General features: G+C 42.3%; 1 protein-coding gene across 3 annotated transcripts in view; it reads left to right on the top strand.

Annotated features, from left to right (window-relative positions):
• The window catches only part of tns1b (tensin 1b), a 173,071-nt gene that overhangs the window by 48,443 nt on the left and 97,637 nt on the right, over window positions 1-26,991 (top strand). For 2 of the 3 annotated variants that reach the window (XM_080478485.1, XM_080478486.1), the window contains exon 3: window positions 6,116-6,153. In XM_080478485.1, coding sequence (XP_080334611.1) covers window positions 6,116-6,153 — 38 coding nt within the window. Of the gene's footprint in view, window positions 1-6,115; window positions 6,154-20,526; window positions 20,644-26,991 lie in introns of those variants that run through there. The other variant, XM_080478487.1, reaches the window with a different exon arrangement.

The following is a 26,991-nucleotide window of genomic DNA, read 5'->3' as shown; positions in this document are numbered from 1 at the left end:
GGACGGGCGCACGGCGTTTGTGCTTATCTAGCAGAAGTATGTTTGAAATTCCTATGAGAGCGTTCCATGGCCAGAGGTGCACAAAGTGGATTTTTAACAACTCAGCCGTGTGGATTTGTGCATTTTCTGTCGTGTCATCGACAATCAAGGAACTGTTTTAGCCCAAATAGTTTCTGTTAAATAAAAGAAAATGCATGAAAGCTGAATCCATCACAGTTCAGTCAGAGTTTTGGGACGATATTCATTGTGCAGCCCTTGATGTCTTTGGCCGTTCTGACCCGGGTGCAGACCAAACAAGCTGGTAACCAAACTCCATTCAGCTTCTGTCTTCAGCACTTCTCTGTCCGAGCGTCTCCTGGCTGGTGGTGTTGTTTGCTGCTGGTTTGACTCCTTTCTACGTTTTATAAGCCATTAGTGAGCTCTCAGCTGGTCAAAAGTCCCTGACGCATTGTGTTGCGTTTATTCCAGCGTGCAGGAAATCCGTCACCACAGCTGTGAAGTATGGTTTTGCTTTACGTCTCGAGGTGTGAAATGTCAGCCTGAACACGGACCTTGTGGAATCGCAGAGCGTGAATGCATAATGCATGGAATCTTAATTTATCACAGTTTTGTCTTTTGGGATGTGCATTTTGCGGCTGATTATTAAATGATTACAAGAACGGATTTTGGGATGGGAAGTTCGCAGGTTCGACCCCCACTGCGGACAGGTCACCACTGTGGGTCCCCGAGCATGACCCTTGACCCCCATCAGCTCCCTGGAGCGCCATAACTGGTGGGTCAATGTGAAAAAGGAATTTCCTCAAGGGGATTAATGAAGTAGGACGAGGAAAGTTAGAAATTAGAGAAGTTTCCCATTTCACAAAAAAAAAGGTTTTTGCATGGTTTTTTTGAAACTCTGCCTCTGTAAGAGGCAAATATTACCTGTTTACTTTTCTTCATCGTCTTAGAGCGGTAAGGTGAAATACATTTTTACTTCTCCCTACTCCTTTTCGTCATGGAAATGTAGATTGTTTCTTTTGTTTTTGTTTTATTCATCTAAATGTTTCTTTTTTCTTTCTTTCTTTTGATGTTTGTACGTTTGAAATAAAGATTCATTCATTCATCTTTTTCCTCTGGTGGATTTTCGGTGCATATCTAGTCCTGCACAGTTGGGAGCATGTACACGAAAATCATAAAAACAGGATCATTCGAGAATAGTCTACTTTGAGTTTTGTTAACCATTCGGTAAATCGTTTCCCGCAAAAAAACTGCGAAAAATTGTCCAGTCATAGCGGATTGGATTTAGGTGAAAATGGGAGCGCGTACACAAAAAGCACATCAAAACATGCAGAAAATTCTGGAATAGTGCCGCGTGAGTTTTGTAAACGATACAGGAAACTATTGAATGTACTGCATTACTGTTTTGAAGAAGTAATTGTAATTAATATTAATTTCAGTTGCTCAGATTACAGTGTTGCGCCACCTTCAGATAAGACTCTGATCCTAAATCAGTCGAAATCCATGTGTCTTTCTCACCGTACGGCGGGAGAGACTTGAGTTCAGTAGTACATCTTTATATCCGATCCAAGGCTGCAGTCCTAGTTTAGAGTTTACAAGCTCCTCTGTGGCTTGAAATAATAGCCCTTGTGAGAATGAAGCAGTATAACGTAATGTGTTTCATTATTTTTGTCCACTCCTGGAGTGGCTCGCTGATCCCTGACCGACGATGTGGAGAAAAAGCGCAGTTCAGCAGGATCCTGGGAACCGGCTGTGTGTATCCCGGTACGATTTCATGCTGCCACCCACATTCGAAGGCCTCTAATTAAGAATTCAGAGAGATTTTCATATGTCACCCCCCCTCCGAGAGCAAGTATAGTCCTGTGGGTGCTGAAATAGAAACTGGATGCAGCATGATGTAATTACACCATGGAGCTCCTCACTTTCTCTGTCCACCACTGAAATACTGTACATGTGGGGCCGCGGTCTTTCTCCGACTCTCTCGAACTGTGTGCATGAGCTTATTCCGCAGTTGTTGTAAGTCAGTATATCTTATCTTCTATAAGAAGAACTGCTGGCTGTACAATGGACAGATGGCGTTAAACGGTGTTTTTGTCTCTGTGCCCTTTATAGTTTTTGTATTTTTTGTGTGTTTTGTACAATAATATTTTAATGTGTTGCAGCGACAAGATGGTCTGGATCAGGGGTGTTAAACAGAAGGCCCGTGGGCCATCGCCGGCCCGCAAGAGGCTCCGAACCCAGCCCACCAAACCACCAAGATAATTGTAAAGTTTTCTAAGAAAACATTGATTTAAAAAAAACAACAACCAAAAAACCTGAGATATTGTAATGCTGCCATAAACACCAGCAAACTAGCACTATCCTCAAAACCAGTTTGTGAAAACATTATTTAACAGCTATATAGTCTTTTGGACATTTTACTGTATTTTGAAACCAGAAGGTTCCATTAAAATTGGCTTTATGTTGAGATTGTAGTCATTTCCACTGGTAATGGTTTGGTTTTGCAAAAACATACACATTTTCAGTACAAATACTTCGTGCCATGACAAAGAAAAACGTGAACGTTTTAATTTAAAGGATATTATGCCACTATTTTACTGGTCCGGCCCACTGCATTTGACACCCCTGGCGCTCTAGGTAGAGAGATTTTTTTAATGTGCTCTAGAGATTGGTTTCTGATTGATCTGCAGGTTCAGATGCAACAAGAACACCATCTAGTTTAGCCAGGGAAGCGATGTGACATACATACACGTGATCCCACGTCCAGATTTGTTTAACTCGACTGATTGAGTGGGTTGTGTTCATGAAAGAAACCCAGGAATTGTTCAGAGTCTGACCAGGGAACAACTGTTATGTTGACACGACAACATTTTCAAGTGAAAAGTGAAAACCTTTGTTGGTGTTTTGGGATTCTGCTTACCTGGCAATGGTGCTCGGAGCCACTGAAAAGTACTTTATGAAAACGGGTCCCAACATGGAACTTGATAAAAATGCTCAATCTCTGTGGAAATGGGGAAAAAAAACTATACTGCTACTGCACATGCTCAGTAGAGGAACAGTAACAACAAAGTTTCCTCCGGAGTGTCATGACTCCATATTCTCCTGGGACTTGCTAGTTTTATAGTTGACCGCCACCGTAGTAACAAACCAACATAGCCTATTGTTCTCTGTGTGTATGTGGACGTTATTTAATTGCAAAAAAACAAACAAACCCAACAGCATCAACTAGTGGCCCAACAAGAAAACTACATTGTTTTCAGCTTTTCTGCATTTGCCGTGTAAATGGACATGGTTTTCAAAACGTTGCAGTGTAAACCAGAAACTCTTCTGAAAGGAAAACACAAAGACAATGGGTTGTCACTAGTAACATTCAGTCCCATTCGCTTTCTTTGTTTGTTTAACGTCCATCCTTCATCGATATATCCGGTCTCGAGTCGACTGGTACTGGAGAAAATCCCAACGAACTACTTAAACAACTAAATCCTACGGTGACATACCATTTTGATTTAGCCTTCGTTAGCCTGTGTGACGTAGTACTTAAACATCCCTCTTATAGCTTTGTATGTAATTCTGTTTCCTTAAAGATTAGTCTGGTTATGCAGTACATTTCCTGATTCTTACTCACTCAAAATGATTTTTTTTTTTTTAAGTCACGCAGGAGAACCTGTGTCTTTAACCAAGCTGACGTTTCAGGATTACAGTATGTGAATTCATTTCCATACATTCAATACGGTGCAATGTGTGAAGTCAGACTCGGAGGAAGTGCAGGATTCATGCTATGCCACGCCCACAATGTCCGGACTGGCCCCCATATCAAAGACAACTAATCACAATAGATATTACAACTGCTTTGAGAAATGTGGCTGGAGACGGGAGGAATTACTCATTACATAAGGTGCAGAGCGTTCCAGTAAAAGCACACAGCTTTCTCCTTTATTTGGAAAACATGGCCTCAGCGGGCCGGCTTGAGTTCTGCTTCTCCGTCCTTTGAGGCGGACTGTCGGTTTATGAGCCGCCGGTCCAGGTGCACGCTCCTCCTGACCCTCATTTGTAGACCCCGTGGGGGTCCGCAGGGGGGCTCCAAGACAGGAGCGGAGCAGCGAGGAAACTCTATATTTAAATAACTTCAATAAACGGGGTTTATTCGATTTTCTCAAAGCTCCCTTTAAGAGTCCTGTGTTTAAATAAAGTGTAACTTTAACTCCTTTAGTAGCGTTTGGAGTGAACCATCTTAATGAATACGGAGTGGAAACTTTGACAATGTGTACAGATCCTAAACATCATGAACATGATGGATATTCTCTGACTTCTTTATTAGTTTCAGAGACATTGCATATTTTCTTATTAACTATGTGCTTCGTTTGCATGTCAAAATAAATGATAAATACTGTTTACAGGTGCTGTTTTATGGATCTCTGTTGTTAGAACTCTGTTAAAACTGATCAAACCTTGATCCTTGAAATGATGTTCATACAGAGAAAACTACTAATTTAAGATAAACTTTTTAGAAAAAAAAACAAAAACAGTTGGTGGTTTAATTTCTTTTCAGTTTAGTGTGTCTCCACTCGGCATAAACAGGGATGTGATTCTCAAACTAAAGCGCGTCAATAAAAATGTTTTATTGTAACTTTTGAGCATCACAATCATCTCCGACAACATGGAACCATTGTCAGATGCAGGTGAGGAGCGTACAACGGCAGCGACTTGTCAAGTTTACATTCAAAGTTAGAATGTAAACAAGCAACTTACCCCCGGAGAGAAAGCAACTTTCACATGCACCCAACTTTTTGTGGCGTTTTAGATACTCAAGACACCCGAGCTTGTATTTCTCTGCTGTTATAGTCTTAAAAAAGGTTTCCATAACGACGGGACGCACACTCTTCCGTATTCACTGCTCATGGACTGCCCGAGTGCAAAGCTGCCGTTGATCCCAGCCGGGCTTTCAGAGTAAATAGAATTGTTTCTTGACTTTTACAAATAAATCACTGAGAACTATGTTTTGGTTTTCCTCTCACTTTTTGGTCTTTGTCTTTTTGGTCTTCGTCACGGTGTTATTCCTCTCTTTCAGTATCCATTACAACCAAATGTAAACAATCAGTTCGCCATCATTTAGAGGCTTCCAGTTTTGTTTCCACTGAAAAAAGAAAATAGTTGGAAAACGTTGGACCAACTTAATTGAATTGCTTCAATTGGTAACATCTAAATGAATCAGGTTCTTTGAAATGAATGTAATTTATAAACAATTCAATTAAATTTGTCCAACCATTTCAAAGTATTTTCTTTTTTTGCCTTGACTTAGCATTGTCGCTATGACAATATCAACTTGGGTAAATTTGCTTTATTCTTAGTTTTTAGTCTTCCTTTAGCCCCTGATAAATCTGTGTGGAGTCTTATCCTCGTATCCTGTAAGTTTTATTGCCAATCAAACCAAAATGAGGTTAAAGGAAACAGTTTGAAAACGGCCACATTTGTCTATATGTGCGATCGACGCCACAGTGACACCAAGAGTTCATATAACCTTGTTTCTTGTGAGAAATTGAATTATTAATTGATATAAAACAACGCAAAGGAGAGAGTTTACAACTGCAGACCAAAAAACTATTATATGACGGATAGTTTGGTCAAAGCAGTTTTGTTGTTGTATCTTGAGAGCGGCACACTTTCAAGGTCTTGGTCTTGGCAGGAGACAATATTTTGGAAATTAGTCACATTTCTGAAATTTGAAATTTTGTTTGCTCTGGCCAACTTGACACAGTGGTACAGTTGTATCTGTGTTACGTACACTTTGTGTAAAAAGTTCTCTGTAAAATTGTACAACTCCAAAAGCTGAAAAAAAAGATCCAATGATTGTCATTCATTGCATTAACGGACGTGAACTTATCCGGTGCCACTGATGAATCTCTTCTCATTGTGTTTTCATCCTTCATTGTAAAAAAAAAATAAATAAAAAGACTTCAACCACAGAACAAACACTGGGGAATTTGCACAAACCTCTCGCTCCTTAATGCCTTCATGACAACTACTCTACATCATGATTCATTCTCCAGCACAGCCCCTGTGAAGGAGGTTTTAATGAACCGTGAGTTTAATTTTTCTTCTTCTTTTCTGTTTTCTTCAGTGTGCCGAATCGCCTGCCACAAGAAATGTGAAGTCAAGGTAAGATCCATGACAGATTCAAAATCTACTTTGTCTGTTCAGGAGCTTCAGCATTTAAAAAAAGCTCTAAAAACATTTTTTTTTTTTTTTTTTTTTTTTAATTGAATTTTCCCTGTAAGATCCACGTGAAGCATATCAGAGTAAATATTATGTTTTGCTTGGTTCCACTACTTATTGGCCGTCTGTTTGTAACGTGTGTCTATACATACATGCAGGAATTGGAGTGGGTGGAGCTTAGGGAGTTTACATTCTGCAAAAGAAAAAAGAAAAAAGAAATCTTAAGAATGTCCAAACAAGTGCTCCTTGTACCAGAAGATGTTTACGTTGGATGAACTCTTGCGTCTTGGAGATCGCCCCGTGTCTAAAAATAGAAGACCTAAGATGGAGCCGTGGCGTGATTCATTTCGCTGAAGGAAAGCAGAGAGCGTGCACAAGAAACAGGAGGGTGAAGCGAACGTTCCTGCGGGGTTGTTAGAAAGTGGTATTTTCGTGTGTTTCAAATGTTGGCTTTACTGTGTGTGTGTGTGTGTGTGTGTGTGTGTGTGTGTGTGCACGCTGAATGCTTGAAGTCCCACACACCTTCATCTGGTATCCATTACTGAAGTAGGTGCTGGTTGCCAGGTTTGCCCAGTCAGTTTTACTCGCAGGAAATACCAGGGGTGCAGGGCAGACGAGCCACGCCAAAGACTGGGTGGGGGGGTGTTGGGAAGCCGGGTCAATCTGGCCTGAAACGTTGTCACTCAAAGTCGGCTTCAGCTCAAACACTCTGGGTCAGTGTGTCTCAACTAGGTCATATTCAGGATCCCCCCCCCCCCCCCCCCCCCAGATAATAATAATATTCAACTTTTAAATCATGTTGAATTACAAGTCAATTCAATTACAGCATGCAAATTTAAAAAGAAAAACAAAAGAACATTAATGATAATTGACAAGATTACCAGTAAACGGGGATGTAGAATGGAAACTTTTCCTCTTTGTGCTCAATAAACTGTATTTTATCACTTTAACTAAACTTAGACTCCGTTTCATGCAAACATTTGACATAAAATGTATCTCGACTCAAACGTATTTTCAAAGTGTGGATCCACAGGACACTTCAGGTTAGATGGCTTCATGTGGCACACCTCGTTCTTGTCCTCCATTGCCCTCAGTATTTCTTTTTTGTTGTACCCGTCCTTCATCATAGTCATCTCACACAGACAACTCTGACATGCAAGCAAACCTTGTTTAGTTTTTTATGGTGGGAAATGGTGGTCGTCTGGTCACATGACAAGAGGTGATTGCCATCTAATGCTGAGAGGAGAGATTGGCATTGGCTTGACATGTTAAAATATCAATATGTGCATTGTAGTGATTTTTGTTTAGATAGAAATGTGTTTAGTGTTTTTTTAATTCTAGTTTGTTGCAGTTTCCTGCCTGTTATTTTCAACCTGTCATTGTTGATGATATTGCACCTGACAAACAGTCATCTTTGTTTCTGAGGTGAAAAATACAAATGAAACTTTTTGTCCTTTTAATAGCTGTGATTTTAGAGAAAATACCTTCGACCTTTTACGGTCAGTCTCCACCAACGCTCATGGCATTTCAGTCCCATTGTGATTCAGAAGACGTAATACAAACCATTCATCTGTAGTGTTGTACTAAATATATCCCGTCTAATCTCTGCCATCCACTTTTATTGTGACTTTCCATTAGAGCAGAATAACCCGGAATTATCTCAAACGTAACAAAGAAACATGGTTTCAGAGCTGTGATTTCACGTGTGGAGGAAACGCAACACTTTCAATTATTTCAGGTTCATTTTTTATCAGCTTGATTAACATTAAAGCTCCGTTGAACCGTCTTGCTTTGACGTATAGGTCTGCTCAGTATCTGCTGTATATGAGAGCCGTGTCTCCACTTATGCAGACGGTGATCTAGGAAATAGAAACATTGTTGGAGAATCTGTTGAATTAATCCTCCATTGGTAATTGTTCTTCTACTCACACAAAACACCAAAAAAATTGTAAACGTTCTGTTTTCAATGACTCCCGGTATCATTGGTGAGGTTCACCATCTTCTCTTGTCTCGTAAATGCCGCCTCAGTCTCATGTACCAGGGCCTACAGCACAAAGCACAATCACTTCTTAACAGTGAAAAACAAGCTTGATGTGATATCTGTGCCAGCAGGAGACCAGAAAGCAAAAGCCCATCATTATGAATTTTGACCGGAACATCTTGAAGAAGACGCCACAGGATAAACTGGATCCAGTCAGTTTCCATGAACACCAACCAAGAAGCACTCGACCTGTCCAGGATGGGCATATAAAAGCTCCCAGAACTTTCCCAAAACCTTGAACGAATAAAAAGCTTCTCACAAGAGGCAATCAACTCCTGGAACAACGCGTACACAGTTTCTGGACAAGCTTCGGGGTGTTTTCACTGAGTGGGCAGGCGTCCACCTCAACTATACACTAAACTGCATTGTCAGAAAAGTGGTCTGAATATCTTCCCTCAAGGATTGAGCATAACAAAGTGCCACATCTTTGATTTATTTCTTCTGTTTTTGCTTTCCGCTCCCCGAGATTTTTATTGCCGTAGTTTTGCAGAGCAACATGTGAATAATTAAAGGACAGTACATATTTGTTGATAACGTTTTGAATCACACCAAGCCAGGGGTCAAACCTGTGGGAGGAGCTGCAACAGAAGCCCAGAGCAAAGTCAGAGTCTATATATACAAATCTGCAATTTTCCATCTCTAAAAATCACAGCAGCATTTCCTTTTCTAAACATTTCAGCTAAAAATGTCATAGCGTTGGCAGGAAGCAATTTGCTAACAATCCCGAGATGAAAAACAAGGGAGTGACCACGACAGGGTCAAGAATGATCGCTATCGCCTCTGAGTCAGGCCTGCCAGACCACAGCGTCCACTTCAGGACTTATTTATTGATACAAACCTGCTAAAGTTCCCCCTCTGTGCACTGTCACTCATTTGTGATCCCAGAATTCATACTCCATGCCGAGGCAGCCCTCCCAAGTACACACAACAGTTATAAATCTGTTTCTGGTGTAGAGGCTGATATGTGGCCCCTCTTTAACCTGGCAACCGCAAACAAATGGTCCCAAAACGTGTCTCCCACACTCACCCATGTTTACTCACTGCTGGATGTGAAAAATGCTCTAAATGTTGTCGGGAAGATTTCACGACTGGTTGATGACAGGACGGAGCCAGAAACATGGAAGCCGACCGTTCTCAGCCTGTCAGTGTTACGCGCGTTACAGGAAATGTGTTACCTCTTTAACCCTCACTCCTAACCCCTAGCCCAACTCCCAACCCATAACCCTAACCCCTCACCCAACCCCCAACTTTTAACCCTAGCCCCCACTTTAACCCCAACCTCTAACCTTTACTGAGCATGTGCAGAAGAACTATTTACTACAGCCAAGGGTCCAGGACCCCAGCTCGTAACGATGCTCTTCATCAGTGTACAGCCAGAGGTCAAGGATGGCTACGCAAAGTATTTTTTTTTGTATTGTTTGTTTGTTTTGTTTTTTTTCAGTGAAAATTCCTCTGAGAGGTTCTGAGCAGTTTATTTAGCAGCAGTGAGTGAGGCAATCAGGGACAGTTCAAACCCTTGGTCATCTGGGACTTTGGAGGATTTATGGGTAAACTGTCCATGAACCGTTTAAAACATTTGAATTCTAAAAATAACTAACTTACTTGGTAGTTAATAGTTAATTAAAACTGGGAAGATCGACTCACTACCAAGTTATAAAGTCTTTGACAATATCTGACAAAGATATAAGAAAAAAGAATAGGAAAAAAAAATCAAAAATACAAATTGCTGTTATGCACAAGTTCGGCAGCTTTCCTGATACAGTCGTCTATTATTATATTATGTAGTTTTATTTTTAAAATATTCTTTGCTCTACATTTTGAACAGTTGAAAATTGGATTCATGCGACACCGGGTTGGAGACCACGTGCTTCAGTTTTAAAACTGATGCATTTTGGTATAATCCGGGGGCCATATTGCCCGGCCTTGCAGCTCTAAGGTAGGCAACACTTAAAACGAGGACTAAGCCAAGGTGCAGGAGTGAAAGCTCTCTAGTTTCACGGATCCTTCGCTGCTTGTCAAGCGTGTTTTGAGAAGGAAACCACCGTGCTCCGCCCGTTAACGAGGAACGAGGTCTGAGAAAGCAAAAAGGGGACGAACATGCGCCCTCTAGTTTTTTTTTTCTTGTTCCTGAGATGACGAAGAACTTGTTTTGGTTTTTCGCTCCTCCTGAAGTTCTCAGAACATGGAGTTGTGTTGTGTTTCTTTGTTCTGGCGCGCTTCCACTGTGTGCTCTTGTTATTTCAGATTTGTTGTTTGTGACCCTTTTAGTTCCTTCCACTGAGCACACCATGTTTCAGTCAGAGCCGCTGATGGATATGTCCTCATTTGGCTCCAGTGAAAACGGCTCCTTTTTGTCTCGCTCGACGTGGTAACTTTTCCACCCGCCCCTTCTTCTCCATGCTTATCGAGCATGAGGCACGCTCCTCCGACATCTTGGAAAACCCATCAATTCAAATAAGGGCCTGAAAATCAAAGTAATTGGTCGAAATGCAGCACTGGATCTCTTATGGAAATGTGCTCTCTTCCAGGAAGTCTCTGGGTGAAGCCGCATTCTTCTGAATTTAATCGCCATTCTGGCACCGCGTGCTATCGTTCGCCGACATTTTTTACATTTTTACCTTTCGATATAAAAATATTTGGTGCGGCTTAGAATCACACACTGTATCTATCGTCTGTTATTTATGGCCCTTTCTGTCTCGACCACATCCAAACACCTGTCTCCACACATGTGCGCTGCATTTTTAACAGACATCTTCAGATATGAATCCAACCTTCTCCTCACCTGGACCGAAATCCAGGAGCCGCCTGGTTTCACAGAGCAAATGGTCAAAGCGAGTTATTATTGAGAGCATCCCCTCGAATGCGAGCTCCAGATCTGTTTCGCTTTCATGTTCAACTCTTCTCAAGCGTCATCTCCACCTTGCTGGGAGCAGCTTAGAAGCTCTTTCACCTTCAGAACTGCATTGATTGTTGGTGTCACAGAACCACAAAGCTGATCGAAAGAAGAGAGTCCACAGAGTTTGCTTCTTATGACGCTCAAACCATATGAAGGAAATCTATTCAACCGTCCCAAAGGTTTTTGACTGAAAGGTTTTCAAGTGAAAATGGAAAACTTTTGAATTCCGCTTCGACTACGTTTTTTGGTGAAATGGGGAAAACACAGCTTTTTGAAAACGCTCCCACTCAATCTTTGTGTAAAGGGCTGAAAATGCAACTTTTTGAAAATGCTCAGAATTCTGTCTCCGTTGGAATGGGGGAAAAGTCCCTTTTTAAACGTGCTTTGACTCTGTGTCTTTGGAAACGGAGAAAACTTTTCTGAAACACGGCTCCAGTGCATGTACACCACAACCGTTGTAAATACTTTCTCTGCACATGCTCAGTAGGTGGACAACAACAACAATGGCGAAAACCAGAGTGTCATGACTCCCAGTCCATATTCTCCGGGGACTTGGTAGTTTCAATGTTGAGAGCCATCTGTAATAACAATCCAACTTGGTCGTCTGTCCTTACAAATGTCCTTGTATGTTCTTAAAACTTTACTGAAACAAAAACGCTAAAACGATCAGTTTCGACTTGAGTCCAATGAAGTCATTGTCATGTTCAAGTCCGAGATGGTTGGAGCTTTGTGAGCGTGTGTGTTATCTGGAAGTATCCATCGGGAAGATGGTACACTGGCACCATATTCAGACACCCACGTTCAGATGTTGCAGCAGACTCCCCCAACCCTCTGTAGGCCAGTATTGGTGAGTCTGTGAGAATCGGAGCCTCAGTTTCCTGTTCTTTGCTGAGATTTCCCACAGAGATATCTTGCACTTGCTCATTGTATTTGAACAGCTGCCAAACAAATTAAAATGTTGAATTTACAGCCAACCAAGTCAGGCCAAAACACCATCAGCATCATCTCATGTGACAGACATGTTCAAACACAATCACAGCCCGAGGTCATCTAAGGATGGCCGCATCCGTCTTTAAATTGTATCATTTGAATATTTTTTATTCTATTGATGTTGTAAAATCCATGAATGTTCATTACAGTGTTAAGATTTTGCTTGACATTTTAGTATATTCTTAAAATGTGCAGACCTTCGTCAGGATTCACTTCAGCGTAACTGGTACCATGTCCGGTAAAGTTATTGGTTCAAACTTAATGTCAATAAACTACCGTGTTTTCTGTAGAAACATTCTATGACAGAACTTAGCTTGATTTGAATATCAAATAATAATACCACCGATCAATAAATTCTTACAGGGTACCTTTCATATTAATACAACTGAATCACTGAAACCAGCAGTAGAATTAATCACAAAGAAGATTAAAGGTTTAACTGAGTTAGAAAGAATGGATGAAGGCCCGTTCACACAATGTTTTTAAGTTAAAAAGGGAAACATTACTTGTTTGTTTGAGTGTCTGTTTACACAACAACGGTGCTCTCCTGAGCACCTGATCTGCAAAAATATCCAATATCAAGCAAGTTAAAAACATTCCTACAAGTGTTGGGATTAGTACGTATCGATTTAATTTAAAAATTAAAGTGTGATCTGCTTTGTAGAAACTGACAGAAGTGACTCTGTTGGATCTCTCAGCAGCAGCTGTCAGGATCATTTGGCGTGATTAACCTTGACTTGTGTTCCAGTGGCTTCCTGCAGTCCTCCACACGTTGCTACAGGGCGTCTTTATCACGCACAGATTAATCAGGATCTGAGTCCCAGCAGCTGAACGAAGCTGCTTCACAGTCACACATTTGTAAGTCAAAGGGTTTATTCCTTGAACTTCTTAAAGTTCCCTGTTGGAGTCCTTGGACAGCAGCTGTTCCTCATCAACAGATATGTTTTAGTGCTTAAGCCTCTTTGTAGTTACTGTACCTGTAATGTTACACGCGCTGAGAGGAGCATTGTTCTCCTGCTGGTGGAGAGGAATTTCACTTCCCCGGGCGTAGCGAGGTTTGCTAAATCCCAGTGACAACATTGACAACTTCCTTCCCTTTCCATGCGGTGGCGGTCCTGCAAAGAGCGAGGGGTGGGAGTTACAGGGGAGGCAGTAGAAGAGGGGTGGCGGGGCGGACCTTCTCAAGCTGTGTCAAAGGTGGGGTGATAATCAAAATATCCCCCGGGCTCCGCAGCATGTTATCCACATGTGCGGTGTTTGAATGTCAGCAGCTCCTGGTCGGATCAGATGCAGAAGCAGCAAGCAGCTCTGGGGCTAATTGAATTAGCAGTCACAGGACGGAGCACATGCTCCGACTCTTCTGCCCTTCTGCCTTCGGACAGCAAACGTGAGCAGGAGCTCAAGAACAATGCAAACATCTTGTTAAATGTTGTGGGTTAGAATTGTAGGGCTCCTTCAGGATGAGGAGGAATCCCGCTAGGGTTGCTGTAGTTTTGTGTCACACAATCACAATACAGTCATGAGTCTAAGGACCCTTTTATACATTTTCAAGTGAAAATTAACACCAATGGCTGCTGCCAGACTGTCAAGACTTCCAGTCTACATTCTCCTGGGACTTGCTAGTTTTATAATTGAGAGTCACCGTAACAACAACACAACTAAACTCAACTTTATTTATAAAGCACTTAAATGTTGTACTTAAATAGACTTAAACACTTAAAAACATCAAGTGTGAAACAATAAAATGGTAAAAAATACAAACAAAAGTGATAAAAACAATAAAATTGTAACAATATAAACAGGGGTAGAGTCTGAAGCTTGGTTCAAAGCCAAGGAATAAAAATGGGTTTTAAGATTAGTTTTAATAATTGAGAGTGAAGGGGCTTGTCTGATGCTCAGTGGCTGCTGACCTGTAGAGGTGAAGCATCCCATTGTTAACGTTTATAGTCTATTGTTCTCTACGCACATGTGGGTCTGGTTTCATTACGAGAACAACCAACAGCACCCACCAGTGACCCAACATGAAAACTACATTGGTTTCAAAACGTTGCTGCGTAAACGTGAAACTTTTCGTAAACGAAAACACAAAAACTATGGGGTGATAAACGGGATAAACGGTGGTCTAAATATTACAATGCATTTGCCAAGACACATTGAACAGTTGGACTTAATGCAGACTTGGGAAATCACATTAGAAATAAAGTGCATCAAATTTGAATATGGTTGAGTTTCTGCACTGTTACAGATGCTAAATCAGTTTAACTACCTGAGTCATCAGGGAAAAATGTCGGCATTGTGCATTACCACCGTTCATTTGGCACCACTGAAGGTCATGTAATATAAAGCGTGACGGAGGCCGAACCGAACTTCATTTAAAGGCTTTTTAGGTGCGGTTAGTTGGATGAAATCACAGATGTTCTATCAAGAGACCAAGTCAAGTAAGGTCATGTAATGATTTAAGGTTGAGGATTTTATTGATTTACTTTAACACAAACCAGTTTTATTAGTTTTAATGCCAAACTGAACCAAAGTTCCAGTCAAATATATTTCTACAGAATTAATGCATTCTCAGTCCCACCAAAATACCCTGTGCTAATATTTTTCAGGACAAAATTTGTTTTTCTGTCCTGTGAACTCAAAAGCAATCATCTGTCATCTCTGCATGAGCAAAGAAAGAGTCAGATCAACATTTTAATGTAATGAAGCTAATAACTTGCCGATATTATGCTGAAATCTTCGGGCCAATAATGTAATAATATTTAAAAAAAAAAATCAAATACTTTATTAAATGATGGAACTATCATTTTGGAAACATAATCTTTTGAAATCGCTATGGATATCCCTGAAAATGTGACAAACATGACACATTCCAACTATATACTCTTTAAACAGAAGCTTAGGTCCCGTTTAAAAAACAGTATTTCAAGTGAAAACGCACCGTTTCTGCATAAACCATTTCAGCAAAGTCTCTCGTTTACCCTGAAATGTTTTGAAAACCATGTCCGTTGACACGGAAATGGCGGAAATACTGGAAACAATGTAGTTAGCACGCCAGGCCACTAGTAGGTGCTGTTGTTTGTTTTTGCAGTGAAGCCACACTCACGTGTGGGCGGAGAACAATACACACTAAACGCGAACAACGGTGAGTACACTGTACAAGACATTGCGTTTTTCCACGCTTACACAGCGTTTTACAGACATTTTTGGTTTTCTGTGGATGGACACTGTTTGTGTGTTGTTTACAAATTTACGAAAGTGATTAATCTTTTACTTGAAAACATTTGTAAACAAGACCCAATTCTTCTAATCTTGGGAAAAAGGAATTTTGGAGAAAAAGGAAATAGTTCTCCCCAGTTCTCTTTGTCCTACAATCCATCCTTCACACTGAAAAGTTTACAGTTTTACCTTTAAACTCTCTCCACACACACACAATACAAGCCTTGTGTCCACAAGCTCATGATAATAACTGGGCAGGACAAATGAAAACATATTTTCACTGACCTGTGAGCTTCACGGAGACAAAAAAAGAAAAAACAACCATCTGTGCGTGAACAAACGGCTTACACAACAAGCAGTGGCTTATGGCCATGTGTTCAGTAACTGCATGGTAGCGACATGTGCATGGATACAGTCGAGAAAACAAACAGGAACGCCCAGCTTTTAACATGATGGAGTAATCAGGAGCTGCTGGAAAGAATGTCAACAGTTGGCCAAGAGCTTGTAGGAGACAGTGATGGAGGGGCCAAGTGAGGCCAATGGCTTTGTTGAGCTTGCCTATAGGTTTAATGTCACCGCCTTCGTCCGTCTTGCTTGTTATGTAATACACACTGAAGGACTTCTCTCCCTCAGGACCTCCACCCAAACGTCTCCAGTCTTCAGCTCTCCTTTCTCGTGTCTGCTTCCACTGTGTCTCTGCTCCCGCTGCTTAATCATGACCATCCAGGAGAAAAATCCATGTAAAATGAGGTCTGAAAAGGCGTTAGTGAAATGTTCCAGCGGGTGCAGGGGGACGGGGATTTGCTTGGGAAAGCCTGAGTCAGACTCTCGAGACTGGACCTCACCCAGACTCTCTCTCCCACTCCATCGTCCTCCCCATCCTTACTCACTGATCATCATTCTTTTCTTCTTGTTCAGCCTGTATGTCGCTTTTTCCCAGCTGTCTACTTTCTTCTCACTGATCCCTCCAATCCTTTTCTCAGCTCTCATTCTTTGTGGGGACGCCTGTTTTTCTCCCTCTCCTCCATTTTCAATAATTGTCTTGAGTAGCAGATGCAAGCCAGAGGAAAAGCTGCACCGGTTCACAAACGTTCATATTAAATGTTGGGTCTGATTCAGTAAGGCCCTGTTTACACGGCAGCATTTTCAGATACAAATGGAAAACTTCTGTTCTAGGTGTTCGTGTGGAATGAAAACACAAAAAAAACCTTGATGCTTTTTCAGTTGAAATGTCATAGAAATGGTGGCCTAAGCTTCTGCATTACGCTCTGTTCACACTGGAACAATGTGTATAAAGTACTCGAGTTGCAGCAAATGAATCTGACACAAAGCCAAAGCACAGTGGAGGAAGAAAAGAGCAACCCAAAAATATTTGGAACACATTGCAGACCTAAGAAGTTCAAATATCTTTTAGTACAGTTTGCATATAAAAGTCATGGTGAGCCAGCGGAGGACAACGCCTCTCACCAAGATGACAGAAGCATCTCCGCCAAAAGCCAAGCCCACTTCCTTTTTAAACCCATTTTAAATCACATTGCATGTTAAATCTATTAACTTAAACTCTTCACAGAAATCTTCTGCGACCTGGCACATAAAAGGTAATAATGGATAGTGTGGTATTTTGATCGTCTTTTTGGAGCAATAGTCCTCACATTAGTAGATCAGCACACGCGATATCAAGTTTGCAGACATTTTTATACACACAAACCTTTAGTAGGTTTTCGGTCCTGCAAGACAGTGCTTGCAAAAACACGAGCCCCAAAGGTGGCCATAATAAAACCGAAAAAAATTTATAAAAAAAATGCATCATGTCTCTTTAGTAGCTGTCTCTGGCAATGCCTGTGTGATTACAGACGGCAGTCAGGGGATGATATAGGTAATAAAAGCTAGGACACGGGAAATAGACCAGACGAAGACAAACATATTCCCCTCAAACGCGGACAGATACCGTAACTTTCCCACGACCGACGGATCCACACATACAGGGATTTAAAGCTGTTGGTGTTGAGTGTTGAAACACCTCTGCTGTAAGTAGAGTGACAAACAAACACAGACTATAAAAAGCAGGGATTTCCCGCTTCCCACAGTGGAGCCTGCTCTCTGCATTAAAGCGATCTATCTCTAAACAAGCGTGTTGTTTTTGTTACCGTAAACCACATGTCGCCTCGCCGCCCGCCCTCCCTTCCTTCCTGGCCCTTGTCATTAATAGCGAATTAAATCATGCTTACTGAGCCGACATCTGGCGAACGCGACTCCGGGTTAAGGTGTTGCGTTTAGAGGTACCTTCCATGTAATTACTTTTGTGCAACATCAAAGACGCTGGCCATTCTTTCCATGTTCAGGCATAATCCTTAATGTGCTCCAAATTTGTAGCGAGCATTCTTCAGTAATGTCCCTTTGTCTGCTACCGGGTAATAGCCGGTGAGGCTGCAGCATGCCATAGCTACTCTGAGTCTGTGGGATCTGCTGTAACGTAGACGGGCGGAGGCGGTGGCCGAGGTCAAGTTGGAGTGCAGACTTGAGATCTTTCACATGCAACTCTTCTTCAGGGAAACAGAATAACTCAACGGAAATCTTTTCTCAGTGTATGAAGAGGCTGAGCAACCATCTTAAAACGTTCAAAGGTCAGCTGATTCATTGCTCTGTCGATAAGGCGAGTAATCTTTCAATCTTAAGGGTGGCAGCTTCATCCCATCTACATCTGTCTGTGTGTAAACTTTCCTCAGGAAAAACAAAGTTGCTTACTGTGGTTTGCAATTCAATTCAAGCTTGTTTTATTTCTATATCTCTAACAATTAAAAATGAGTAAGCAGAGGAAACGGTGGAAAAAACAACTCAGTTTTAACAGGAAGAAACCTGTCGTACCAGACTCCGAGGTGGAGACTTTCTGCCGTTCCAGTTGGGGACAGAAAACAACAACAGACAGATTATAGGGAGGGATTCAAACCCTGGTTCAGTTAAGATTTACCCTAATGAGTAAAAGTGGCAGATCATGTGAAACAGGCCTGTTGAAAGTCCGACTACAGGACCAATCACAGCCCATTAAGATTTTACACAGCTTGCACCCTCTGTCCTAATTTTTATTTTTTATTTTTTGAAGCTCAAACTAAATAACTAATTGCAACTTCCAGTATTCTTTGGTTTTCTATAGCAATTTATCCTGTTGAGGGCGCTGGAGCCGATTCCAGCCCACTATAGGCAAAGACAGGGTACAACCTGGACAGGTCACCTGTACATCACAGGCCAAACACAGTTCTACACACTCACACCTGCGATTAGCCTCAAATTCACATTTAGTAATTGTGGGAGCAAAACAGACTACAAGCTCTGCCCGGATTCGAACCAACAACATTCTCTCTGTGAGGTGAAAGTGATGTTGTTAAAGCTTTATTCTTGCCATCGATTACCTGTTGAATCGGATCAGCAGTGTCAACAGAGGGCGCTGTTTTCCAGTTCTCATTACCATACAGTACATGTGATGTTAGATCTCATGGTTTCTGGAGTCCTGCTGGCAAACACAAATGGGACTTCCACTGGCTCCTGTGTCCAGATACAGTATAGCATACATTGTTGTCTTGGAGAAAAGCACTGCCAAAGTCAGACTGGTGGTTTTTCACCCCAGACTACGAGTCACGTTGACGGGTACCTATAATAGCAAAACTCTCAGCAGCATCAACATCCAATGTCTGGCTGACACAAACCCACAAGTTGGTTGTTCTTATGTCTCTGCTGTGGTCATTTCGGTCAGATGTTCAGGATGACAGCACGAGAAGCATCCTCTCTGTTGTTGTAAAGACGTTTAAAAGCTTCAGGATTTCAGAGCTCGATCCCAGTTCTACCAGTATTCAATATTCTAAAGTCTTGATATGACCCTCAAGGCAAAGTTTTAAAAATAGAACATGGACACATGGACATAATAACATGCAGTCTGTGTGTTATCACAGCCAGTAATTGCATCTCATTTTTCAGACTAAGTGGTTTAAAAATTTCAGTCGTCCCCGCTGGCTTATAGTTTCTGTCAACTCGGGTATTGACTGAAATACCCAAGAAAAACAAAAGTTCAGGAGGTCAGGGGTGGACTGCACTGTCTTCGACTGTGTTGTAAACACTTTCATATCTCTTTTTTATTGCAACATATCTTGAGAGAATTTACCAGAACTACATGACTGAGTGGCATCTTGGGCTGAGAGGCTCACTGGGCCGGCGAGTGATGAGTCCATAGTTTCTTGCTGATTCTGTTGATACTGTTTGACTTTGGAATTGGACTGAAGTCAATGGGCTCATTCATGGTGCTCTCTCTCTTTCTTTCTCTCTCTCTCTCTCTCTCTCTCTCTCTCTCTCTCTCTCTCTCTCTCTCTCTGGCAGCAGCTGTAAAGTCAATGTGTGAGTATCAGTGTGTGTCAGAGAGGGAAAGGCGGGGTGTAGCGGTGGTGGGACTCATATTTAACCTGTAACTGGAGAAGCTGATAACAAGGAGGGAATGAGTGGAAGGAGTGTGTGAACGAGGGAAGAGACAGTGAAAGAAAAGAGCTGTGCTTTGCTGTTTTTTTTTCTTTTCCCTGGGAAATTCACTGCAATATTTCTTCCCCTCTTCTTGTGTGTCTTCTCTCAGTTTTGGGAGGAGGGTGAAAACGGTCTGAACGAGAGGGGAAGAGAAAAACCATGCAGCCCCCCCCCCCCCCCCAAAAAAAAAGAAAGAAAGAAAGAGGGGGGAGATTCGCCAGACTTTGCCTGCTTGTTCGGCGCCCAAGTGCTGCACTGCACCGTCTCCAGTTTTGGGGATGTTAAGACTTTTTGCCTCTGGCCGCTCTCGCATTCTGTCTCTTTAGACATCTTTATGCTCGTTTTCAAGGAGGCGGGGGAGAAGAATAAGGAGGAGGAGGAGAAGGAGGAGGAGTAAGAGAGAGGGAGAGACTAGCCAGACCTATTAGCCTGAAGCTTGAAACACACACACACCAACTCTCTCCCTTACTCTCTCTCTCTCTCTCTCTCTCTCTCTCTCTCTCTCTGTGACACACACACACACACACACACACACACACGCACACATGCACACACTTATGCACTCCTCCGGCTCTGCGCTGCACCAAGGTAACAGAGAGTGGATTTAGCTTTAGCCATCTGGTCAGAGTACCGGGGGTGAAAAAGCCTCACTGCTGCGCAGGCGGTGGTGGGAGAAAGGAAAAGGACGATGCAGCACTGAAAGGAAAAAAAAAAAAAAGCGGAAACCAAAGATTAAAAAAGAGTGACACACAGACCCAGAGAAAGGATGGCCACCGCAGTGTTCCAGGTAAGAAAGAGTGTCAGTCCCCGGCGGGCTCTCCGTGTTATGGATCTGCTTGATTGGTACAGATGTAGAGAGGCTGAAGTTCTCAGAGCGGGTTTCACCCATTGTGAACATCTCTGCTGTGTGTGTGTGTGTGTGTGTGTGTGTGTGTGTGTGTGTGTGTGTGTGTGTGTGTGTGTGTGTGTGTGTGTGTGTGTGTGTGTGTAATCAATGTGAGAGAATGAGTCCAGACGTGAAACAGCATTGCACAGCAGTCCGCAGCCTCCACTGTGTGCTCATGTGATTGTAATGAGTTTGTTGTGTCAGCGGCGTGTGTTTACGTTGTGCAATGTAAAGCGCTGCTTGTACGTGTGTGGTCTTCTTGACTTACCATGTTCTGTGGTCGGCGGTTCTCGATCGGAGCTGGAACGACAGTGGCAGAGCTTCTTCATCCGCTCTTCATCTTCTTGACCCAGAGGTTGAAGCACGCCGAAGGAAGCTGCCTTCAAGCATCCGCTGTCGAAAGTCATATGTCATCTATCAGCAGTAGATGGTCTATCATGTGTGTGTATGTGTCTACTGGCTTCCACTGTCAGTCCGTCTTGCAGACGTGAACTTGGCTCCAATAATTTTGCAATAAATCCTTGCAAAAGTTCCCCCTCCAGGCGTGAGAAAACCCGACGGCACATGAGGAGATTTTGGCTCCTTGAGCGAGTCGCCTCTCGTTTGCTTCAAATTGGAAGGAAAAAAAGGCTAAAAGCAGAGTGTGTAGGTCTGGAAGGTCACACTGTACGCTGACAGCTGTGATTTTCCCCTGGCAAACCATGTCTGTGTGTGTGTGTGTGTGTGTGTGTGTGTGTGTGTGTGTGTGTGTGTGTGTGTGTGTGTGTGTGTGTCGCTGCAGCCGATATCACAACTTTATCACAACATGATACCAACATGTGCAATATGTTGTGCATGCATGCTCCGAAATTTCTAAATGACCAATGTAAAAATTTCAACAATAATTAATAAGGCTGAAGCACAAAAGAAGGAAAATGACCATTTACACTCGTTCAAAATGTAAAAACATTACCGTCATATACTTCGCTGTCGCATGTTTTCCTTCTGTCTGGGTGTTTCATTGACTTAACGGATCATGCTACTAGAACCGTGTCATTTGTAGTTCTTCACTCTCAAAGTTCATTGAGGCTGTTAAGAACTGGTAGCAGTCTGGAGGAAGTATTACCAGTTGCTGCTGCTGCTGTTGCTGACTTACCGCCGATGTTCTCATACGAGAGCTCTTTTGGACGCCGCTCCTGAGCTAAATGACTTAGATTTCCCCTGTTGGCCCCCCCCTTACATCTGCAGCTCTCTGTGCATCGTGTGTGTGCCTCGACGCTGCCAAGTTTGCATCAGGTAAAGTGTTCATGTTCATGGCAGCTTCTTTACGTCCCCAGAGACCCAGAAGCCCCCTATACACTGCTTGGTAGTAACTGGATTACATTTACAAACATGTGCCATATGCGCAGTGTGCACATTGAAAAGCAAAACATTGACGTTGATGGCAGATTGTCTTTGGACGTTTATGTAGACGATCACCATTAGGGGGCAGTATAAGAAGCTGCAGACTTAACACTGGTGTACATTTACCGATCACTCTAATATGATCCAAAACAACAGCTCTGCAATAGAGCCTGCCTTTACAAGCTTCGTAGGGTTCATGTTTTTGTAGTTTGTATTGTTACTTCATAGGGCTGCACATTCAGTATCATGCAATAAGCAATATAATACATGAAATATAGACATCACAAAAGATTGAAAGGTGATATATCGTCTTTCAACGGACTGTGTGTTCATGTCTATTAGGTCACAATATTAGTCTTTATTGGTCAGAATAAAAAACAAAAAACAAAACTGTGTTAAAACCAAAGCTAGCAAATTAAGGGCTCGTTCATACGTCAACGTTTTCAAGTCAAAACACTAAATGTTCATTGCGTTTTTGTTTTTCCGCTTACATAACAAATGATGCTCGGAGCCACTGAAACCACAACTGTTTGAAAACAGTTCCCAGGGTGGAACTTTTTGAAAACACTTTGACTCAGTGCAAATGGGGGAAAATGCAACTTTTCAGTAATGGAGCTACAGTGTATGCGCACCACGGTCATAATAAATAGTTCTTCTGGACATGTGGGAGCAGATGGAGGGTAGCAACAGTGTCAGCCTCCGTCGTATCATGACTCCCTGTCCACATTCCTCTTGGACTCGATAGTTTTATAATTGTGAGTCACCGTAATAGCAATGCAACTTGGTCGTCTGTCCATATGAATATCTGTGTTCTCCCATTTTTAAGGGTATAGTGTATTATTCTCTGCACGCATGTGTGTGGATTCCTTGCAATAACAAACAACAGCCCCTACTAGTGGCCCAGCATGAAAACTACATAGTTTTCCATGCAAACAGTTTCAAGTTTCGCTGTGTAAAAGCAAAAACTTTCTGTAAGGAAAATGCAAAAACGACGTGTTTTCACTTGAGACGTTGTCATGTAAACGGGGTTTAAAATGTCCTATTTAAGTAGTGTGGTCAGAAAAGTATTAGTACCAATTAGATACCTCCGCTGTGCAAACAAAACTTCAAACCAGAGAGCAGATCTTCCAAAAAAACGATATATATGTTAATATATAAGAATATAAAATGAGTTCAGCCACAAACACAAAAGTACCTCCTGACACGCTGAGCAGCCCACCACAGCTCTTAATGTCACATAGACTTCATTAACGGATTCAGTGCTCTGAGCACACGTCTTATGATTCACCTATTTCATCCACTGGGAGCATCTCGGGGCTCAACGTGTTGCCAAAAGATACTTGGACTTACAAGAAGGGAACTGGACGCCGGACTTTAGATTTGGAAGCTGAATAGTTTTACCACTTGAGCTTCAGCTGTCCACTTTGTTGTGAATGGTAGGATGGATGGAAACTTTTCACCGCGCTTGCTCATGGTGGCCACAAGCCAAACTCAGGCATGCTCGTTTGTTTTACTTGTTGCTCATTTAACAAACCCAAATTGACATGTACAGTGGCGTTCCCTCTCCCTCACTGAGGGAAAGCAGTTGTGCGTTGCTGGTAATCCAAAACAGAGAGGCTCGACTGCTCAGGAGAACCTGGCGCGATCGGCGTGCTTGGATCGGTAGTATTAAAGTCGATTAGACCCTCCGATTCTTTACAGTGCTGTTGGTGACACAGGATGTGCTGTTACTTGTAAGCGGCGTGATCCACACATTCCTCAGAAACATTCCTTGGCCCGTGGACGTGTAAGACGGCGCTGTCCTCCCAGAAAAGCGGCATTACCCATGACTCCCGGTTGTGTGGGAATGGCGCACATCTGCTGGCAGGGAGCCGGCTGCTGGACTGGATTTCACAGGAGACATTTTTCATCATTACTGTCTGCCCCCGAAAAGCAACGCTCCCTCCAGTCGTCCTCCCTACCCCTCTTTTTCCAGCGCTCCTCTTCTTTCAGGCAACTCATGATAGATCCCTTACCACAGCTACACACACACACACACACACACACACACACACACACACACACACACACACACACACACACACACACACACACACACACACACACACACAACTACGCATCACAACCAGGGATGAGGAAATGGGACAGGGTGGGCGATTCGGGGAGGTGTGTTGAGTGACTGTGTGAGTGTGTGTATGTGTGTTTTTGAGATTTTGGATAAGGCAGTGATCCATTCACCATAAAAACCCACCATGCTCCTCTGCTGATGTAACCATTTCAGTCTGTGTGTGTGTGGATGTGTGTGTGTGTGTGTGTGTGTGTGTGCATTCCAGTCCTGGCTCTTTCTATTCACTCTTATTAAAAAGAGATCATCCTGGTGGTTTTTCACTTGAGATTTTCTTGCAGTGACGGTGCAAAAGGACATTTATTGGCTCGATAGAGAAGGGAGAGTGCTTGGCGCTGGTCCTTTACTGAAGGGCATCAAAGTACAGCGTGATAGAAACTGGGAGTCACTTCTAAATTTGCTCAATGTTATACTCAAGTACAGTGCAAAGTTTACGTAACCAGCATGAGCTAAATCAATACGTAATTCGTATGATAAAAGTGATGTCGTCTTTCTTATCCGCTCCCAAACTGCTCTGCAGACCTTTAATGTGTGCGCAGCGATTTTTATGATCCCCTTTGTCCTCCGGGCTCAATGTTGGCACATGCATCAAACCGGCAATACATTAGCAGTATAAATAATCTATAAGCCCAGGCCAAAGCATGATGCCTTTACAGTTGGGCTTTTAGCGTAATTAATAGCGTCCAGTGAGAACGGCCATAAAAAATGTTTTGCATTTATCAAGGGCGTCGTATAATGTTTCTCTTATGGCGGTTACTTCGCAGGTCGTCTGGCAGCTTGCGAGAAAGTGCTGTCACAGGCCCACGGGAAGGTGTTTAAAGAGTGTATGAAGGAACATATCCGGAGACTAATGTTGTGGTTAAAACGAACAGTGGACCCCTTCAGGATTTACTAACCGGAGGCTCCCGCACAGCCCCGGACACAAGAATGCCCACCAACTCTTTTAGCAATTTTGGACAAATTACATATTTTTTCAAACTCAACGCTATTTTGTACCTCAGCCCAACAAACCCAAATTAGGCATATATAGTTGTTTTTTAACGGCTTTCTTGATTTTCAAGTGAATTGTTCTGAATTGTTTGCCTTTCTCTCCAGCTTGTGCCCACAATCTCCTTCCTCCACTGGGTTTTTCAGTATTAACCGAGCTGGCGCTCCAACTTTCCGCAGACCCTCACAGTCTAATGCGCTTTAACTAGAGGAGCTCCTTAAATTGCTGAGAAAAAAAAAAAAGGAACATTATAGTAAAACATTTAATGATGGCTAATCTTTTAAATGACTCGGCGCAATCAAGCTCCAGGGCTGGTCTGACGGCTCTTTCTTGTTGGGAAAAAAAACCCGGCTGTTCTTCCAGTGTTCACTTCTCTCTTCAGAGCTTTGATTTGGAGTTTTACCTCGACAGGCCGATTCAGGTTTTATCTTGGTCAGCTAAAGACAGAGCCGGTCCTCATTTACCCTTTGAGCTGGGAAAGTGCTTACCTTTCAGTGTTTCAGAGCTGCAGCAGGAGCGTCCAGTTTGGAGGCCTCAGCTGACCCGCCGTCTGGCTCTATCTCGCAAACGCAGACCTGCTTTGACTTCCAGGCTTATTGATTGGTGCTCTTTTAATGAAACTCAGCTGAGAGTTTATTATGCATTGGTCATGTGGGGGTTTTTGGAAAATGTTTTTTTTTTTTTTTTATCTTTTGATGCACATTTGCATGGTGAGACAGCTCTGGATGGACTCTTGTCCAAAACCAGATCATTGAAAGTTCCCACCAAACTAAACAGCAAGTGAAGTATTACATCTGGAAGAATTGAAGCATGCATGTGAAAGTCAAATCACATATGCGAGAGCGAGAAATCATTTGTGAGTCATGTGGACCAAAGTTAAAATAGAACTTCTGATTTTGGTCCCACTGAATGTTAAACCCAGCAAATTACAAGAGAATGTAAAAGATCAGTTGTAGAAGCCAATAAAGAATATTCAGTAGCATGAACACTACCCTGTAATCGTCCATTGTTGTGGTGTTGTTGGTCAATCGTTACCACATGCAGGTTTAGAGAGATCAGCGAGCATTTCAGTGTTTTTTGCAATAAAGATGGTGACACTGAGCTCCGTTTACATAATATTTCTAAGTAAAAATGCAAAACTCTCATAGCATTTTTGTATCCACGTTTACACAACATCGGTGCTCTGAGGCACTGAAAATGAAACTTTTTGTAAACGGCTCCCAAGGTGGATATAAATATTCTTTGAAAATCTCTGCCTTTTTCATGTAATCAGACATGCAAAACTTGTCCGAAACAAAAATGCAACAACATCATGTAAATGCTGCCTAACACTGAAACCGCTGGCGCTTTCTGATTAAAAATGTAATGCAATACACGTAAACCCATCTCCACCTGAACTGGGCAAACATCAGTACCTTTGAAAGCAGTGACGCTCAGTTGGTATTCAGTTTATTCTAACTTGCCATCAAGAGCTCAGGCAGATTTGCGTGTTGTCTGGTTTTCAAATGAACTAAACACGCTGATTTTCAATAATGTTTTACACCATAACAGAAAATGTCTCGATGGGCGTATTCACCCTGAAAATCCTGAACCCTTTGAGGTTCTGGCTTGTCGAGAATGGTTCATCAGGATGTTTTGAACTCCTGCGTCTCCTTCACAAATGAGCACTTTAAGTACACCATAACATGCTGGTTGTTCCTCTCAATAAACCACAACTACAAGCAGGACTCAAATTAAAACCAGTGCTTTTCAC

This window comes from Lipophrys pholis (assembly GCF_963383615.2).
Source record: "Lipophrys pholis genome assembly, chromosome: 13".
Lineage (NCBI taxonomy): Eukaryota > Metazoa > Chordata > Actinopteri > Blenniiformes > Blenniidae > Lipophrys > Lipophrys pholis.
Note: the sequence above shows the minus strand (reverse complement) of the source record. Positions and strands in the feature narration are given on the sequence as shown.